The sequence below is a fragment of the Suillus bovinus genome (genome assembly GCF_016758785.1).
Source record: "Suillus bovinus strain UH-Sbo-P2 chromosome Unknown EDB93scaffold_29, whole genome shotgun sequence".
NCBI lineage: Eukaryota > Fungi > Basidiomycota > Agaricomycetes > Boletales > Suillaceae > Suillus > Suillus bovinus.
In genome coordinates, this window is record NW_024542085.1 from 22,625 (window position 1) to 37,886 (window position 15,262).

The window sequence follows — 15,262 nt, forward strand, 5'->3', positions numbered from 1 at the left end:
ATGACAGGATGTCGGTTTGTTGATACCATAGAAATCACTGATGCACTATTAATGGGTCTTCTGCAAATCCAACTTCAGTCAGAAAGAAAGGTGAGTTGTCCATCTTTGTGCTTTGCACAGTTGATGTTACTCTGTCTTATGTTGCTTAGTGTTTGAAGTGTTTGATGCACTCCTCTACATTTTTCCCATTGTTAAGTTATAGTTTTTTTTAAATCTGTGATGCCTGTTCCATTCATATGGCACTCTGAAGTCAACATTTTCATTATCATTATTGCCACTGGCCCTGGCAAATGCAAGAGTGATTGATGTCTGCATCATTGACCAAAGGTCAGTGATTCAATCACTTTCATTTCTGCTTTTAACTTGACTTTGCACTAGAGCTGGTGCCCGTGGTCGTGAGAGTCCTAGTAGCTATTTGTACTGTAAGTTTTGTTGCCTACTATGAGGGAGCTACTGGCCGTTTAGTAGTTGATGCTGAGTACGTGGTTGTTGCTCGCTATCCTGAGTCTATCATAACTCATTTGTGACTCATTAGTCAGGCCAAGGTCGAGTTTGGAGAGGTAATGGCCTCTTACCTAAAACTTAGCCCTGACGGGTTGAAAGTTCTCTGGCCTCAACCCGCCAATGACCCAAACACCCACAAAATCGCATCAATATTTGGCCTCGCTCAAACTTATGACACGACCTCAGGTGTCATCAACAATGTGATGTTGAAGTGCGTGATTTATTGTTCATTACTTACATTTACATTCAATAACAACTTGTTGAAGCTGGAGCATCTTCCTTCTGGGTGAGGTCACACCTTTACATGGGAATAGCCTTTTCTCATCTGTAGTCAAGGTTGGGGAGGCATCTTCTGGGTCATGCTCATGAGACACTATGGTCAGCTGCCAGTGCTCTTCTGAAGTCAGGTATATGTTTCCAGTGATTTGGCTAACATTAACCCTGAAACTGTTAAGTGCAGCTTTTTGCACTTGTGTTCTTAGTTGGTGCTACATTGGCACCAAATATAGCTGCCTTTGCAAGTTGTCATTTTTCTCATGCCTGCATCAAGCTGATTACAGTTTCAGAACATGTCCCCAGGTGACAGTATGATTAGTAGCAATTCTCGTGGTAGCTCCAACATTTACCAACCTCGAAGGGTCTTTACGTCATGACGGATATCTTCCCCTTCCATTTTCAAGTATGGAAGCTGAACATCTGAACTTCGGATTTTGTTATGTCAGAGAAGAAATTCCTTTAGTGGGAGAGGCATTTCTCACTATCTCATAGATCGCCTTTCCTATCACCATTCACATTTGGCTTTCTTGTTGCGTGTATGAGGTACATCTTATATATGCTGTCCTTGATTCAGAATATTTATCAATTGTTGGATAGCTGGAGGTGGGCCTATGCTATAGGATCTAGTTACGGTGCCATTGTATTATTTCTCATTGTGTTTTTCATGAAAGAAACGTACATTCTGATATACTGTTTTTTTGGGCAGCTGATGTTAACTTTGCTGAACAAGTATGTATGATCATCGCCTTGCATCACATGGTGAGTTGTAATGATTATTTTTTTTGAATCAAATTATTGTTCTTTGGGGTATGCTACCCTATGTTGGACACTACTAGCTAGTGTTACGACTTGGATGGTATCTGTTGGCGACGCTCAAACAGAGCTTGTGTCGTCAACAGGTTGAGGACATCCTTGGGCTAGCCCAAGGTTAGGGGTCTTACTTGGCGAGTTTCGGCAAGTAAGATTTGACGCCTATGTCCAAATTGGGTAGCTTATGTCAAGCGGGTGCGAGACGATAAGCTATATCGGCCAATGCTTATGACACCCGAAGGTTAATCGTAAGATCGTCGTTAATTAGAAGGACAGAAGTCTGACTAGTTAACAGGGGCTTTGCTCGTCGACGAAGTTGATGAGTAAAGATCGAGACTATAGGCTTATCTGCGAAGAGCAGATAAGAAGATAGAATATAGACTGCTGGCGAGGCAGAAAGGATCACTCTGATGAGAGTAGGAGGTCAAGAACCAAGTAGATTCAAGTTAGGGAATATAGTACATGGTAGCGAGTTTATATAGAGGACATGAGGAGTATTAGTGGGTGATAACTCGTACTACCAAGAGAAGCAATCAGTAAAGAGTATAACCATAAAAGGAAAGCACATTCGCATTGAGACACGGGTGAGGCAGAACGTGCTGGATAAGAAAGTGAGTCAAAGATCGAAATAGGAAGTGAAATGCGCAGGGACACAATCGTGCAGCTGCGGAGCTATCTATGGGTCGCATGTGCGACTGCGTACTGAGCCAGAGATCAAGAAAGGAAAGAGGGCAAAGGGGATGTGTCATGCATCATCTCATAGGTTACCGTTCAGACGGTAAGGGCAAGGGGACTGTCCACAGGATCAGTCAGGTGGTGGAACGGAGCATGGGTATGCTTCGTCAGCGAAAGGATCCGGCCAGATGTACTGTCTCTGCTGAAGTGATAGGTAGAGAGCGAAAGGGAATGCGAGGATGACGAGGATGACAAGGGTAAGGTCGGGGTAAGGGTATGACGCGAGGGCTGATATGAGGAGGATTAGGAGAAAAATGGTAGGGGCCCAAGCGTCTAGATGTTCTTGTAACAACTAGTCTATGGGGCCCCTGTGCCCCATGCCTCATCTCTGGGTTTGTGGGTGTCCCAGGATAGGATGGTACTTCCTGGTTTGCCATTTCTGCCAGCTGTTTTAGGTACACAACTTATCGAAGATGCGAGCATTTGATCATTGTAAATGTGTACTCAGCTGCCAAAGCATCCAAGACTGTAAGATTTTCTTGCAATCAAAATGGTTAGAGAGTCTGAATGTGTTCTAAACTAGGCTCAGAACTGTTCACTCAATTGTCCCTCCGTCTCTCACACACGTCCCCACAAATGGCTCAATATGCAAGTGCATTCTACTCATATATTCTCCATACAGCACAAGTTCTGCATACTTCTGCAACAACTAATTCCTCTCGCACCTTCCAACCTGACCTCTCCACACATCTGCAACACTTATTCCTCCTGCACTTTCCAACCCAGCCTCTTCAACACTGCACACCACCATCTCTTCATTGGCCATTCCTGGACTGATCTCTCACTTTGCGAAGCCTCTGCTAGCTTTGTTGCCCTTATCCTCTTCACCTAAGCCCGCTCTGCCTTCATCTTGCGAGTGCGATCAATGCTGCAATACAACTAATTTTCTTCAACTTAGCATTCTGAACATGGATCCAATCACTTACATTTTTTTGAGCACCCATCATGAGTTGTGATTCTCAGTATCAAATGTGCATTCAGTGACTTTAGGGTAGCATTGAATCAAGTAGGATCAAATCCGATCGCTAAGGCCTACAGCATATTTCCTGTTTTGGTGTTTGACCCGAATTTTCTATTCTACATCTACATATTTTGCAACAAGGTAAGCATCAGGTACAGAGACAATTTTGCAGATGCTCATGCATGCCTCAACCACGCATTTCTCTCACCACAAAACACATTTGTTGACGAATTCGAGGTATGATGACCTGCTGATGTGCGCTTCCCTCTGTTAATTGCTTTTCATCCTTAGATGATCAAGCATGGAGACTGGATGGTCTCTGACATTACTCACAATGCCTTTGATCTCAAGGGCAAGGTCATTGGCACCATTGGTGCTGACCATATTGGTTACTGTGTCCTCCAGTGTCTGCTTCCCTTTGACTGCAAGGAAGAACTGTTGTGATACACAGTTATTTACAGTAGGTAATGAAGACAGAGATACATCGAATATTGTGTAATATGTATAAAAGTCTACTTTGATAATAGTGTTGATAAATCACAACGACCAAAGGTCACCACTTGTAGAAAATATGGAGATGTAGAATATTCTGATTTTAAATTTGGCTTAAGCTGGCTAAAGCCTGTAAATATAGTTTCTTTGGCTGGACCGGGCCATGTATTACATAATGTATAACTACATACATGGCTTGGCTAACTATGGCTCCGGCTCCAGCTAAAGCTGGACATAAACCAGAACTATGGCAACACTAGTGACTGGACATAGGTGCGACAATATCCAATGATGTCCAATGCAATGTCCAATGGAAAGTGCGAAAGTCCAAAGCTAAGTGCATCAGATCTGATGCAGAAAGGCTTGTACATGTGCAGAAATGTGTCAGACATGTTTAGGAATGATTCAGATATGTTGCGGATGATTTGGAATAAGTAGTGTTTGATGTATGTGTTGAAAACACTGGTTCTGAGCTCAGCCTGAGGACCATCATTACATCGCTCTTGTGACAACTCAACCATCTCATTGTACAAGATTTTTATAACTGCATCAACAGGTGAAGGGCAGACAACTGGTGCACGAGACTTAGATAGTCACTGCAAACCATGAGTAAAATTCCCTTGTATCTAAGGACACAGAGAAAGTGGGCAGAAAATCAACCCAGAATATAGAGTAAAGGAATGGTATATATAAAGTAGCTAAGCGCCACTAGGCGCACAGGTCTGAAGTGACAAGCTGAACAGGCTATAAATAGTATGCAAGGTATGTAATAGGGTCTCAGCTGCATGCATAGCGCAAAGCCGAGCATTAGCAGGGGAAAACAATTAAGCAAAATGGGAATATAGTGAGAAAATGCACCAATGAACATCCAAGGACATGGGAAGGACAGATGGATGAGTGTACGGACAATGCGAGGACGGATGTGTGGTGTGTGCGAGATGTAAGTGGTTGCACATGGAATCTGTTACAAGAACATCTAGACGCTTGGGCCCCTACCATTTTTCTCCTAATCCTCCTCATATCAGCCCTCGCATCATACCCTTACTCCGACCTCACCCTTGTCATCCTCGTCATCCTCGCATTCCCTTTCGCCCTCTACCTGTCGCTTCAGCAAAGCCAGTACATTTGGCCGGACCCTTTCGCTGACGAAGCATACCTGTGCTCCGTTTCACCACCTGACTGATCCTGCGGACAGTCCCTTTGCCCTTACCGTCTGGACGGTAACCTATGACACGATGCATGATGCATCCCCTTTGCCCTGTTCCCTTTCTTGATCTTTGACTCAGTGCGCAGTCGCACATGCAACTTATACTTAGATCCGCAGTTGCACGATCGTGCCCCTGCGCGTTTCACTTCTTATTCCGATCTTTGACTCACTTTCTTATCCAGCACGTTCCACCTAGATCGAACGTGCCTTCCTATTATGGTCTTACCCTTTACCGATTGCCTCTCCCGGTAGTACGAGTTATCATCCACTAATACGTCCCCTGTCCTCTATATAAACTCGCTACCATGTACTATATTCCCTAACTTGAATCTACTTGGTTCTTGACCTCCTACTCTCACCAGAGTGATCCTTCTGCCTCGCCAGCAGTCTATATTCTATCTTCTTATCTGCTCTTCGCGGATAAGCCTATAGTCTCGACCTTTACTCATCGACTTCGTTGACGAGCAAAGCCCCTGTTAACTAGTCAGACTTCTGTCCTTCTAATTAACGACGATCCTTACGATTAACCTTCGGGTGTCATAAGCCTAGGCCGATATAGCTTATCGTCTCGCACCCGCGTGACATAAGCTACCCGATTTGGACATAGGCGTTAAATCGTACTTGCCGAAGACCCGCCAAGTACGACCCCTAACCTTGGGCTAGCCCAAGGACGTCCACAGACCGTTGACGACACAAGCTCTGTTTGAGCGTCGCCAACAGATACCATCCAAGTCGTAACAGAATCTGCGAAATAAAATATTGTGCTCTATTGTGCAAGATGTATCCTTAGGATTAGAGCTGGAGTTTGTAAGGAAGATGGGAGAATTTGAGGGAAGTGTCTGTGGAGATGTGAGTCTCTACACTGGTGCCTGAATTGACAATGGTGCCTTGGTGCTCTGCAGGTATGTTCATGGACTTAGCAATTACAGCAAGATCTGACATTATGAATGCATAGTTGTCCTGGGTTTCAGACTCCTTGGCAGCATTGGCACTCTGTGTTAAGAATGTGCTCAAGGGTCAAATTCAAAGGGCTTGGCTTCAGCTCATGCGCTGCACCCCTTACCTGAGTATGTGCCCCTAACTTCTGAAGGCTAATGGACGATGTCCAGAGTCTGATGTCCGAAGCACAAGAGTTCCAGCAGATGTTCAGGAACAGGTGATAAAACTAATCCAGATGATGTCCAAACTAGAAGGGAAACAGCGGAGGACTACCAGAGGTAGAGGCAGAGGTGATAAGTCTATAGGGATTAACCCAAAAACTTTAGCAGAGGTCAACAAGAGGAGAACTCAAGACAGACAGAGGAGGGAATGAGCAGAGTCTAAGATAATATTTGAACTAAGGTAGTCTAACTTTAGAGGGAACATACAAAGGGATAAGGCACAGAAGTTAGACGTGGGTCGGATCCAGATGATAGATAGAAGTCGGCCAGATCCGGAAACTTGGAAATGGTAATGGTTTGTGTGATAGGTCCAGGTCCGGAATGCGGGATATGACACTAATGGTAGGTAGCAGTGGCCGCCCCAGACCATTTTTTGTCAGTACTGTGGTAAGGATGTTGTATTTTTCTATCTATTGAGGATCACACTTGCAAGCCATGACATATTCTGTTATGACTTGGATAGTATCTGTTGGCGATGCTCAAACAGAGTGTGTGTCGTCAACGGTCGAGGACATCCCTGGGCTAGCCCAAGGTTAGGGGTCTTACTTGGTGAGGCTTCAGCAAGTAAGATTTGATGCCTATGTCCAAATTGGGTAGCTTATGTCAAGCGGGGCTCGAAGATAAGTGTATCTGCCAAGGCTTACGACACCCAAAGGTTAATTGTAAGATCTGTGTTAATTAGAAGGACAGAAGTCCAACTAGTTAACAGGGGCTTTGCTCATCGACGGAGTCAATGAGTAAAGATCGAGACTAAAGACTTATCCGTGATGAGCAGATAAGAAAGTAGAATATAGACAGCTGGCTAGGCTGAAGGAATCACTCTTGTTAGGAGTAGGAGGTCAAGAACCAAGTAGATTCAAGTTAAGGAATAGGATACATGGTAGCAAGTTTATATAGAGGAGAGGATGCATATTAGTGGATGATAACTTGTACTACCAGAAAGGGAACTGGTCAAAGGGTAATACTAGAAAAGGAAGGCACATTCGAGGTGAGTCATAGGCGAACCGGAACGTGCAAGTAAGAAATGAGTCAAAGATAGAAACAGGAAGTGAAACGCACAGGGGCACAATCATGCAACTGCAGAACTAAATATAAGTATACATGTGCGACTGCGCACCGAGTCATAGATCGAGAAAGGGAATAGGGCAAAGGGGATGCGTCGTGCATCGTATCATAGGTTACTGTCCGGACGGTAAGGGCAAAGGGGACTGTCCACAGGATCGGTCAGGGGGTGGAATGGAGCATGGGTATGCTTCGTTGGAGAAAGGATCTGGCCAGATGTACTGGCTCTGCTGAAGCGACAGGTAGAGAGCGAAGGGAAATGCAAGGATGACAAGGATAACAAGAGCGAGGTTGGGGTAAGGGTGTGATGCAAGGGCGGAGACGAGGAGGATAAGGAGAAAAATGGTAGGGGCCCAAGCGTCTAGATGTTCTTGTAACATATTCCAACACAATTGTGAATGTCTTATCTTTAGATGCCAATTTGTCAATGCTTATGTATCACTTTGTCTAGCTTTACCTTTACATACAATTTGGTAGATTTTTGGTCTGATCTTACCAAATAAATCTAGGAAAAGCATTGTCTCACCAATTTTGTGATGTGGTAAGCTCTAAATCCAACACTTGCAAGCTGGAGAAACTAGCTGAAGGAGGCTATGACAAAGTCTGTCTGGCCTCATGGGGGCATGGTGCCATCCCATCATGGTACAAATTATGTTTGATATTTTTATAGGTATATGATATCTTGTGATCAGATTCTACTGTTGTTTGAATGGTCTCTCCTGCCAATGTGTTGAATCCTGTTCAACTTTTCAAGCAAAATTCATGGTCTTGGATAAAATAAATTGCCAAACCTAACATGTCCCATCTGAGATGTTTTACTCATTCCACTCAAGGTAAATGAAGAAGACCATAGCATTGCAGGTTGCACATTAGTTCTTGGAGATATTCTCTCTTCGATTTGAAAGCACAGGATCTCTGAATACTTTTTGAGCTCGGCCATTCATAATACTGGGGCTGCAACTGCACTGTTTCTGGGATTAAGGAGATAAAATTATAGGAGTTGACAATGTAAAGTATACAGAACAAGATAGCAAAAGGCACATACTATTCTGCAGATACATTGCATGTCAGTTTATGGACGAATTAGGTACTACTAGATAACCTTGAACTATTGGAGCAATCTTGTCAGAAACGCCATTCAGAATGTCTATAGTCTCATTCTGATAGAAATGTCAGCCATGGATGATAGATGATCAGTGGACTTGGACTCTTACCCAAACAGTGTTCTGAAATTTACGACCCTCGTCGCTCAGCACAAAATCAGCGACCTCTATGAGGCGGCCAAGGTTTACGTATCCGGCTTTCATATTGTCTTCATTGTCTCGTCCGCCCACCGCAGCAAATACAAGCTGACGGCTACCTTGTTCGGCCGTCCACACCAAGAGACATTCATGGAAAGCGACCGCTATTCTGGCAGATGAAAAGGTCGGTTTCTTGTACCAGTCACGCCGTAATTGTGAATAACAGTATCCTGGGTTCACGGCCACAGCGCTGAGTGGTGTGATAGACTGCAACCTGTCCGTCAAGGCGCGAACGAAGAGAATATTCAACACTGAGTATGGGTCGGATTAAAACAGGAAACAAAGATAGGAGGCACGTACGCTTTGATTCATTATGCCGGGATCGCATGTGTCTGAGAGATATTGAGCATAAGGAATTCCTATGAAGATGAAGCTTTGTTTGTTTGCTTACTCAGGTATACACCACTCTTCGTTGCTCAGCGTTTCAAGTGGTGTCGTGGAAGCCTTGACCTCTTTCGCGGGTGTGACCCAGTAGTGGAGATCACTGGACACAATTACTAACCGCGAAGGTGTTGAAGACTTTCTCCCCGCAGCAACTAATTGCGGAATGAGGAGCAAAGAAAGAAGTGACGTTGCAAGATAATTGACTTGTAGTCTGAAGGGCGGATATGAGCCATAACAATGCGCAGAAAAAGTGAAATAGACCAACAGGGACTCCCAGCCATCAGCCGTGGGCTGGTAAACGAGCTGCAGGATTGCTGCGTTCATGACTAGGATATGCAAATCACCACCCTCCCTCTTGAATTTATCAGCAAATGCGGTCACTGATGCAAAGTTTGCAAGGTCGACTATCCAGAACTCGCATCCCTTGTATCCGTTCAATTTCTAAGTTCAAAAGATAGAAGTCAATCGTCTCACATCAAGTTTATACTAAACGATCATACATACCAGCCAAAGCGGCCTTCCCCTTGGCCTCGTTACGGCAGGCAATTATCAACCGCGCTGGTTGCATACGGGCAAAGTGTTTTGATGCCTCGAATCCAATGCCTACATTGGCACCGACGACAAGAACTGTTTTTCCAGATAGATCAGCGGTCTCCACTGGGGGCACCACCGACCATTGATCAATCACAGCTGCAAGTATTGACTTCTTCATGATGATTGGGAAAGCTTGCAGATTTAAAGAGTCCATTCTTACAACCTTTAATAGTACTACACGCCGTTCGGCATTTGGTCCACGTCATGCATCATGGAGGGGCCAATAGTAGTCACTGCATCAGTGCTCGATGTTTGTAATACTTAGTGGCGACTCGGTTGATGCAGATAAGACCTGTATCCAACGAATAGGATAGCTCCATCAAAAGCATAGGTATGCTCAAGAAGGGACCAACTGCAAGAATGCGTCAGCTAAAATGCATACGTAGTAATTTGGCACTTGCTCTTTGTCCATGACACTGCAATGACACTATACCACTTAGTCATGAGTGTAATGTAAGCCTGTGCTGGAACACTGAATGAGTCAGCTCTCCGCCACACAGGACCAATACAAAATAAGGCTTGAAGCCGGCTCGCTGAGAGACGACTGATATCCAGAAGCGATTTGAAGCAATTGAAATGCGCATGTGTAAAGCGCAGTCCAGACCACGATAGAGTTCTGTATCAGTGTACCAATATCGTATGGACGGAAGAACACGAGCTCCCCTAGTGATCAGTTGGGAGCCATTGGGAGGCAAGAGACGCGGCGTCAGGGAAAGAATAACTGTTAGAACAAAGATAGGCTCCTCCGAGTCGAGATGTTGCGTAGGCTGTGTTTGCTTCATCGACTTTCTCCCCTACCATCTCTGGCGATATTCGGTGGGGAGGGAGCCTAAGAGCTATCCAAGTCCGCTCCACCGAAAAACTGGCAAGACGGCTCAAAGCAGCATCCGAGTCACATTACAGGTGCATTCGCTTGCCATCGCACATTCTGCCCTCCTGGTGTTCTCGTTTAGACTGCCGTTAGGGACATTCTCAGCTTTCATGGGGGTATCGGGACAGTCACAACAAAACGAACCAGCAACAATGGCATCGAATTGTGGCTGGTTCATTTTATTGATACTTAAATGGCATCAAAATACCGCATCCCAGTACTTGAAAATTGCTGCCTGCGTCGGTAGAAACCTCGTCACTTGACTTGAATGTCAAGTTGGTTGTTCTTACCTGAGAGTTGGAAAGCTGGGTGTTGCTCAGTCACAGATGACAACAATGCAACCAAGTCAGCTGCCAGTGTATAAAGTTGTGTTCTTACTAATAGCGCTAGCGAGACTAGCGGGAGAGGCACGCTAGGTTACATCAGTACTAGTGAATTGTGAGTAAAGAGTAAAGAGACGCAGCACACCTCAGTAAGTTTGTAGAACAAATACTGACGTTTATGATATGAGACGACGCCGAAAGACCGTGAGATTAGACAATGGTACCGGCGAATGGACATGCGTGTGGTCAAGATACAAGAAGGTACAAAGACAGATCGCGCTGCATGTAGTGTAGAAAATGGTACCGGGTGATACGGACGGAGAATAAGTTTCTCTCTCTCCGAGCTTGCCCGCTGTCCCACGGTCAAATGGGTTTGCTCAGCACTTGGCTCTTCGTCGCACACAAATTCTTCCCCATCATCTTTGTCGTTAATCTACGTACGAACAAATAGATCGTCCAAAGGTCTTCAAACATTACGAGTCAGTGAGGTGGATGTAGAAGTGTGTGACTTAGGGTATTCCATAGAGCACCACGAGGTGAGTTGGCTACGATAAACATTAATTAAAATCAAGGTGGTTTTCTTTCATACTTGAGAGTCTGGGCGTTAATACTTATAATATAATCGCAGAACTGTCTGTGTAGCCTTTTCGAATTCATTATTGTCTTTGTGTCTGGCACCCATCGCTCATTGTCTTTCCAACCGTGACTATACACCTGTTCTCTCACTACTATGACTTCAGCGTGCTCTTGGCATGGTCTCGTCGGCATCCAATACACTACTCCTCATGCTTTGGAGCCTGGAAAGAGATTTTAGAAGATAACACATTTAATTCATCTCTTTTCGGCACAAGCAGATCTCATTCGAAACGCAACAATAATAATATTGCATGAATTGCTTGTAGCAAATAAAGCTGCATGGGAGTACGTCGACGTATTATGTTGTTGAGAACGGTTACAGCAAACCCTTTGGCGGCATTTTACTCATCGGCTTGGATGACTTTCGCCGAGTAGTGGCACCGTTGTCAACGGGACAGGTGAACTGGCATCCTTGCCTCCGTCAAATCATCTCCTCTGTGGAAACCTATGCGCATGTTCACTCTCACAATGCCTGTAGGAATCATTGGAGACACATCATACACCAATTTTGTCATACATTGGGACTGCTCAGGCGTTCGACAATACCTCGACCTCATCCAGCATATATCCAGCATATATCCAAACATCGCCGATGTTGTGGACTTCCTCTTCCCTCCTCACATTCTCTAGGGTCCCATAGCTTGCAGCGCATGTTCATATACCCGCGAAACATTTCTGTAAGACGAATTCAATGACATTATCTTGGATGCATTACCTGGCAATTATGGGTAAGCATGAATGGAAGATAATTGCCTATCTCGCATCACCTTCTGTTTCAATCCGGCTCATTTAAGCTGGACAGTGAAACACAAACTTGTGGCCTGCTTGTGCAACAACGTCCAATAGATGTAAAGAGCTGACGCTAGAGAAAGCCGTGCTTGACTTGCGGACAGATTCGTTTACACACGGACAGCGATACACCCGCGCTGTCAAGAGCACAATGTCGAGAGACATTCAAACGTTATTTGCAAGAGAAGGAAAGGGAAAATAAAAATGTAAACGTAATATACAGACATCTATTGTAATTAACATTAGGTCCTACGGAGCGCTTGTAGTTGTCCAATAGTAAAGGCCCGAATCTATAAAAGTAGGTCTCAGAGAACAAAAAAATAAAGGAAACAAATGGGGCCTGAAACCCACCATCTACGTTAGTATTCACCATCCCTCCAGATAGAACCGCTTGCCCTTAGACAAGGCGTTTCTTGCGAGATTCCCACATCTGCGATGGTTGTGAGGGCCTGTGAGGGCTGGTTCCGCCAATGTCGCCGCGGCGCATAGTGGCCTAGTTCGGATAGTAGAAGGTTGATGATTGGGAAATAACATGTGAGGTATTGCCGAATGTCGCAACGTCTGTTTCGATCATTGAGATTGGAAAGTGGTTCAAGGGTATTGTCTAATTGTTTAATGATACGTCGCAACGATGGATATTGTTCATGGTCCATCAAGGAAGCATAATTTGCTGCAGAGTGCTCTGTAGCACCCTGTAACACTCTGTAGCGCTGATGTCTTGTTGATGAGAGTTGAGCCTCATGCGACGGAGTGGGGACATACAACCGATCGATAACGCAAAAGCACCAGTACTGCCTTCGATCGATATCATGATGCATCCGACACAAAGTTTCCAAGCACGAGAGTATTGTCATTCTTTCACAACCCCTATCAGCAATTTTGAAAGCGACTCTACAAATCTGAGAAATCACCCTACTAGTACATAGAATTCGTACTGAGGGAACTAGGCTTCATCCAGGCATTATAGGCGCGTTAAATGTTACCCAAGTTGCTCATGGGCATTCTAAAGTCCCACTTCAGTCACCGACATCCATTCGACCAATCAGATCATGTGCTTACTTCGTTGTGCCGTGATGAACCTCAGAAGATATTCAATGGTTGGTCGAGCATTAAAGGGACTCCAGCAGCGTTCGATCATGCTCCAATGTTCTTCCGCGATCTTCGGCTCCTCCGGGCGTCTGGGTTTTTTGCCACCCACTACCATCACAACAATCTGCGTCTGCTGTTTGATGTAATAGTAAGGGACCTTTCCAGAGAGCACCTGAAACAAAGAAATACGTCAGTGAGCAGCTATGCAAAGGACTGTTCACACCTGTAACATGACGCTGCCAAATGAGTAGATATCAGCTTCTTTACTAGGGAGATTGAATGAGTCGTCTTGGTTCTCCGGTAAATCAAACAACTCTGGGGCCCCCCATCGGATATTTCCAGAGATGGTAGAAGAGAAAGTTGATGAACCAACGAATTCGGATATGACACCGGAAAGCCCAAAATCTGAAAGACAAGCGGTGCCATTCTCCATTATTAGAACATTGGACTGGAACATTGTCAGCGTATCATATTGGAAGAGCTGCACTCGACGAACCCCAGTGAGGTCCCCATGTACAATTTGGTTTGCATGAACTAAGGGAATATTCAATGTGGTTAGCACTGCCAAATATCAACATGCCGGACAATACGGACGATAACGTAGACCACTTGCGATATCGGATAACTAGCAGCAGAATCGTCTCAATCAGCTTTGGATAAATCGAACATGAACTCACAAGTTTGAATCGATCAGATATCACAAGGTCTTGATGGGACTCAAGATAGGTAGTCAAAGATCCGTTCTTTGCCCATGGACACACCATGGCAGCAAACGGACCGAATCCAAGTGCAACGCCATACAACGGAAGGATGTTGTCGTGGACAAGTTTTCGCCATATGATTAATTCCCGACGCAACCTCTGACGAAATCAACGTCATAGATTGGGTTTCTTAGACGTAAGACAAAAATACTTACCTTATCCTTCTTGATTCTATCATTCTCATCAAAGAAGTAGGATCTAATGGCTTTAACTGCCACGTTCTGTGGAGATTTCTTCAGTGAGGCTCCACTATCTGTTGCAAGTCACATCGGCGAACCTCTTCAGTGAACCATGTAGGTAATAGTAAGTTGCATTTCCAAATATCCCCGAAGCCTCCGTGAGCAATTGGATAGTTTGATTGCTTACGAAGATACTGGGTAAGGTTATCGAATGGTCTGATGGCAACAGAATAAGTGGGTCTCCGACAGACGCTCAAAATCGACATTCGTACCTTAGCTCCTCACCTCTGACTTGATCGACTGCAGTAGGCGACATTGACACCGTTTTGATATTGAGTGCGACTAATTGATCAATATAGCCTTGAAGGAAGAGACTAGTCAACAACACACGTATGAGTAAACTCGAGGATGACTGAGCACTTGAGCGCCGACGTGTTCACCGTGGACATTTCTTAGTTGCATCTATATCGGATAATCCATATCCGAGGGCCCAATGATACTCATGATTCTGATACCACCTGATGTGACCAGGAAGCACTAAACACACCATAACTCCATTTGTCATTCAACTATAACTTGCCTAGTGGGGGAGCAGCGCCCCAACTTCTGTTTACATACCTGGCGAGATAACGTTCAAGGAGGTGAAGATCTCGATTCTCGACTTTACATTTCCGTTCGCCCAAATCCTGAGTATTCGTCCGGCGAGGAAAAGGACGCACCGTTATGAACAGGCGGCGCCTCGCTGCCGCTTTCTTAAATCTGGATTCAAAAAGATGAGAGGCATTTAAATACATATCAACTCTAGACTTGGCATCATCCAATTAGAGTTGCTCACCAAAAAAAAAACAGACACGTGCACTCACGTGGGAAGCCTGATTTCTTGTTTTTCAGTGATCTTCTGTCTCAATATAAGTCCGTTGAATTGCGTATTTGAAGTTTCGAACGTGAGTGTACGTATAGTACTTACCGGTGAGGTGAGGAAATACACCATCACGGTAGTATTCTGTAGGTCCAGGATCGTTATCATATGTGTTAGCAACACTGCGGGTAGAATCTAGACCCACTTGTGCAGAACACTCTTCGGCGTCAGCTTTGAGACTCATCACGGTTGCAGACAAGTTGTGCTGG

The 15,262-nt window shown here is 44.8% G+C and overlaps 3 protein-coding genes across 3 annotated transcripts; 1 reads left to right on the forward strand and 2 right to left on the reverse strand.

The window, feature by feature from the left end:
* EDB93DRAFT_1281974 (uncharacterized protein) lies at positions 1 to 913 on the forward strand (the record flags this gene model as incomplete). The annotated part of the gene is made up of 7 exons (XM_041454456.1): positions 1 to 90; positions 251 to 327; positions 379 to 422; positions 469 to 478; positions 536 to 715; positions 771 to 790; positions 841 to 913. 7 exons carry the CDS (start codon positions 1 to 3, stop codon positions 903 to 905), a joined length of 486 nt encoding a protein of 161 aa, XP_041307500.1. The 3' UTR covers positions 906 to 913.
* Positions 914 to 8,274: 7,361 nt separating this feature from the next.
* EDB93DRAFT_1226546 (uncharacterized protein) lies at positions 8,275 to 9,604 on the reverse strand (the record flags this gene model as incomplete). The annotated part of the gene is made up of 5 exons (XM_041451224.1): positions 8,275 to 8,367; positions 8,422 to 8,759; positions 8,809 to 8,840; positions 8,900 to 9,333; positions 9,380 to 9,604. The coding sequence occupies 5 exons, from the start codon at positions 9,602 to 9,604 to the stop codon at positions 8,275 to 8,277; spliced, it is 1,122 nt and encodes a 373-aa protein (XP_041307501.1).
* Positions 9,605 to 13,147: 3,543 nt separating this feature from the next.
* EDB93DRAFT_1085526 (kinase-like protein) lies at positions 13,148 to 14,057 on the reverse strand (the record flags this gene model as incomplete). The annotated part of the gene is made up of 5 exons (XM_041445917.1): positions 13,148 to 13,366; positions 13,418 to 13,642; positions 13,691 to 13,728; positions 13,789 to 13,819; positions 13,872 to 14,057. Coding segments are annotated over 5 exons (699 nt in total), but the record flags the coding sequence as incomplete, so codon positions are not given.
* Between the last annotated feature and the right edge of the window lie 1,205 nt (positions 14,058 to 15,262).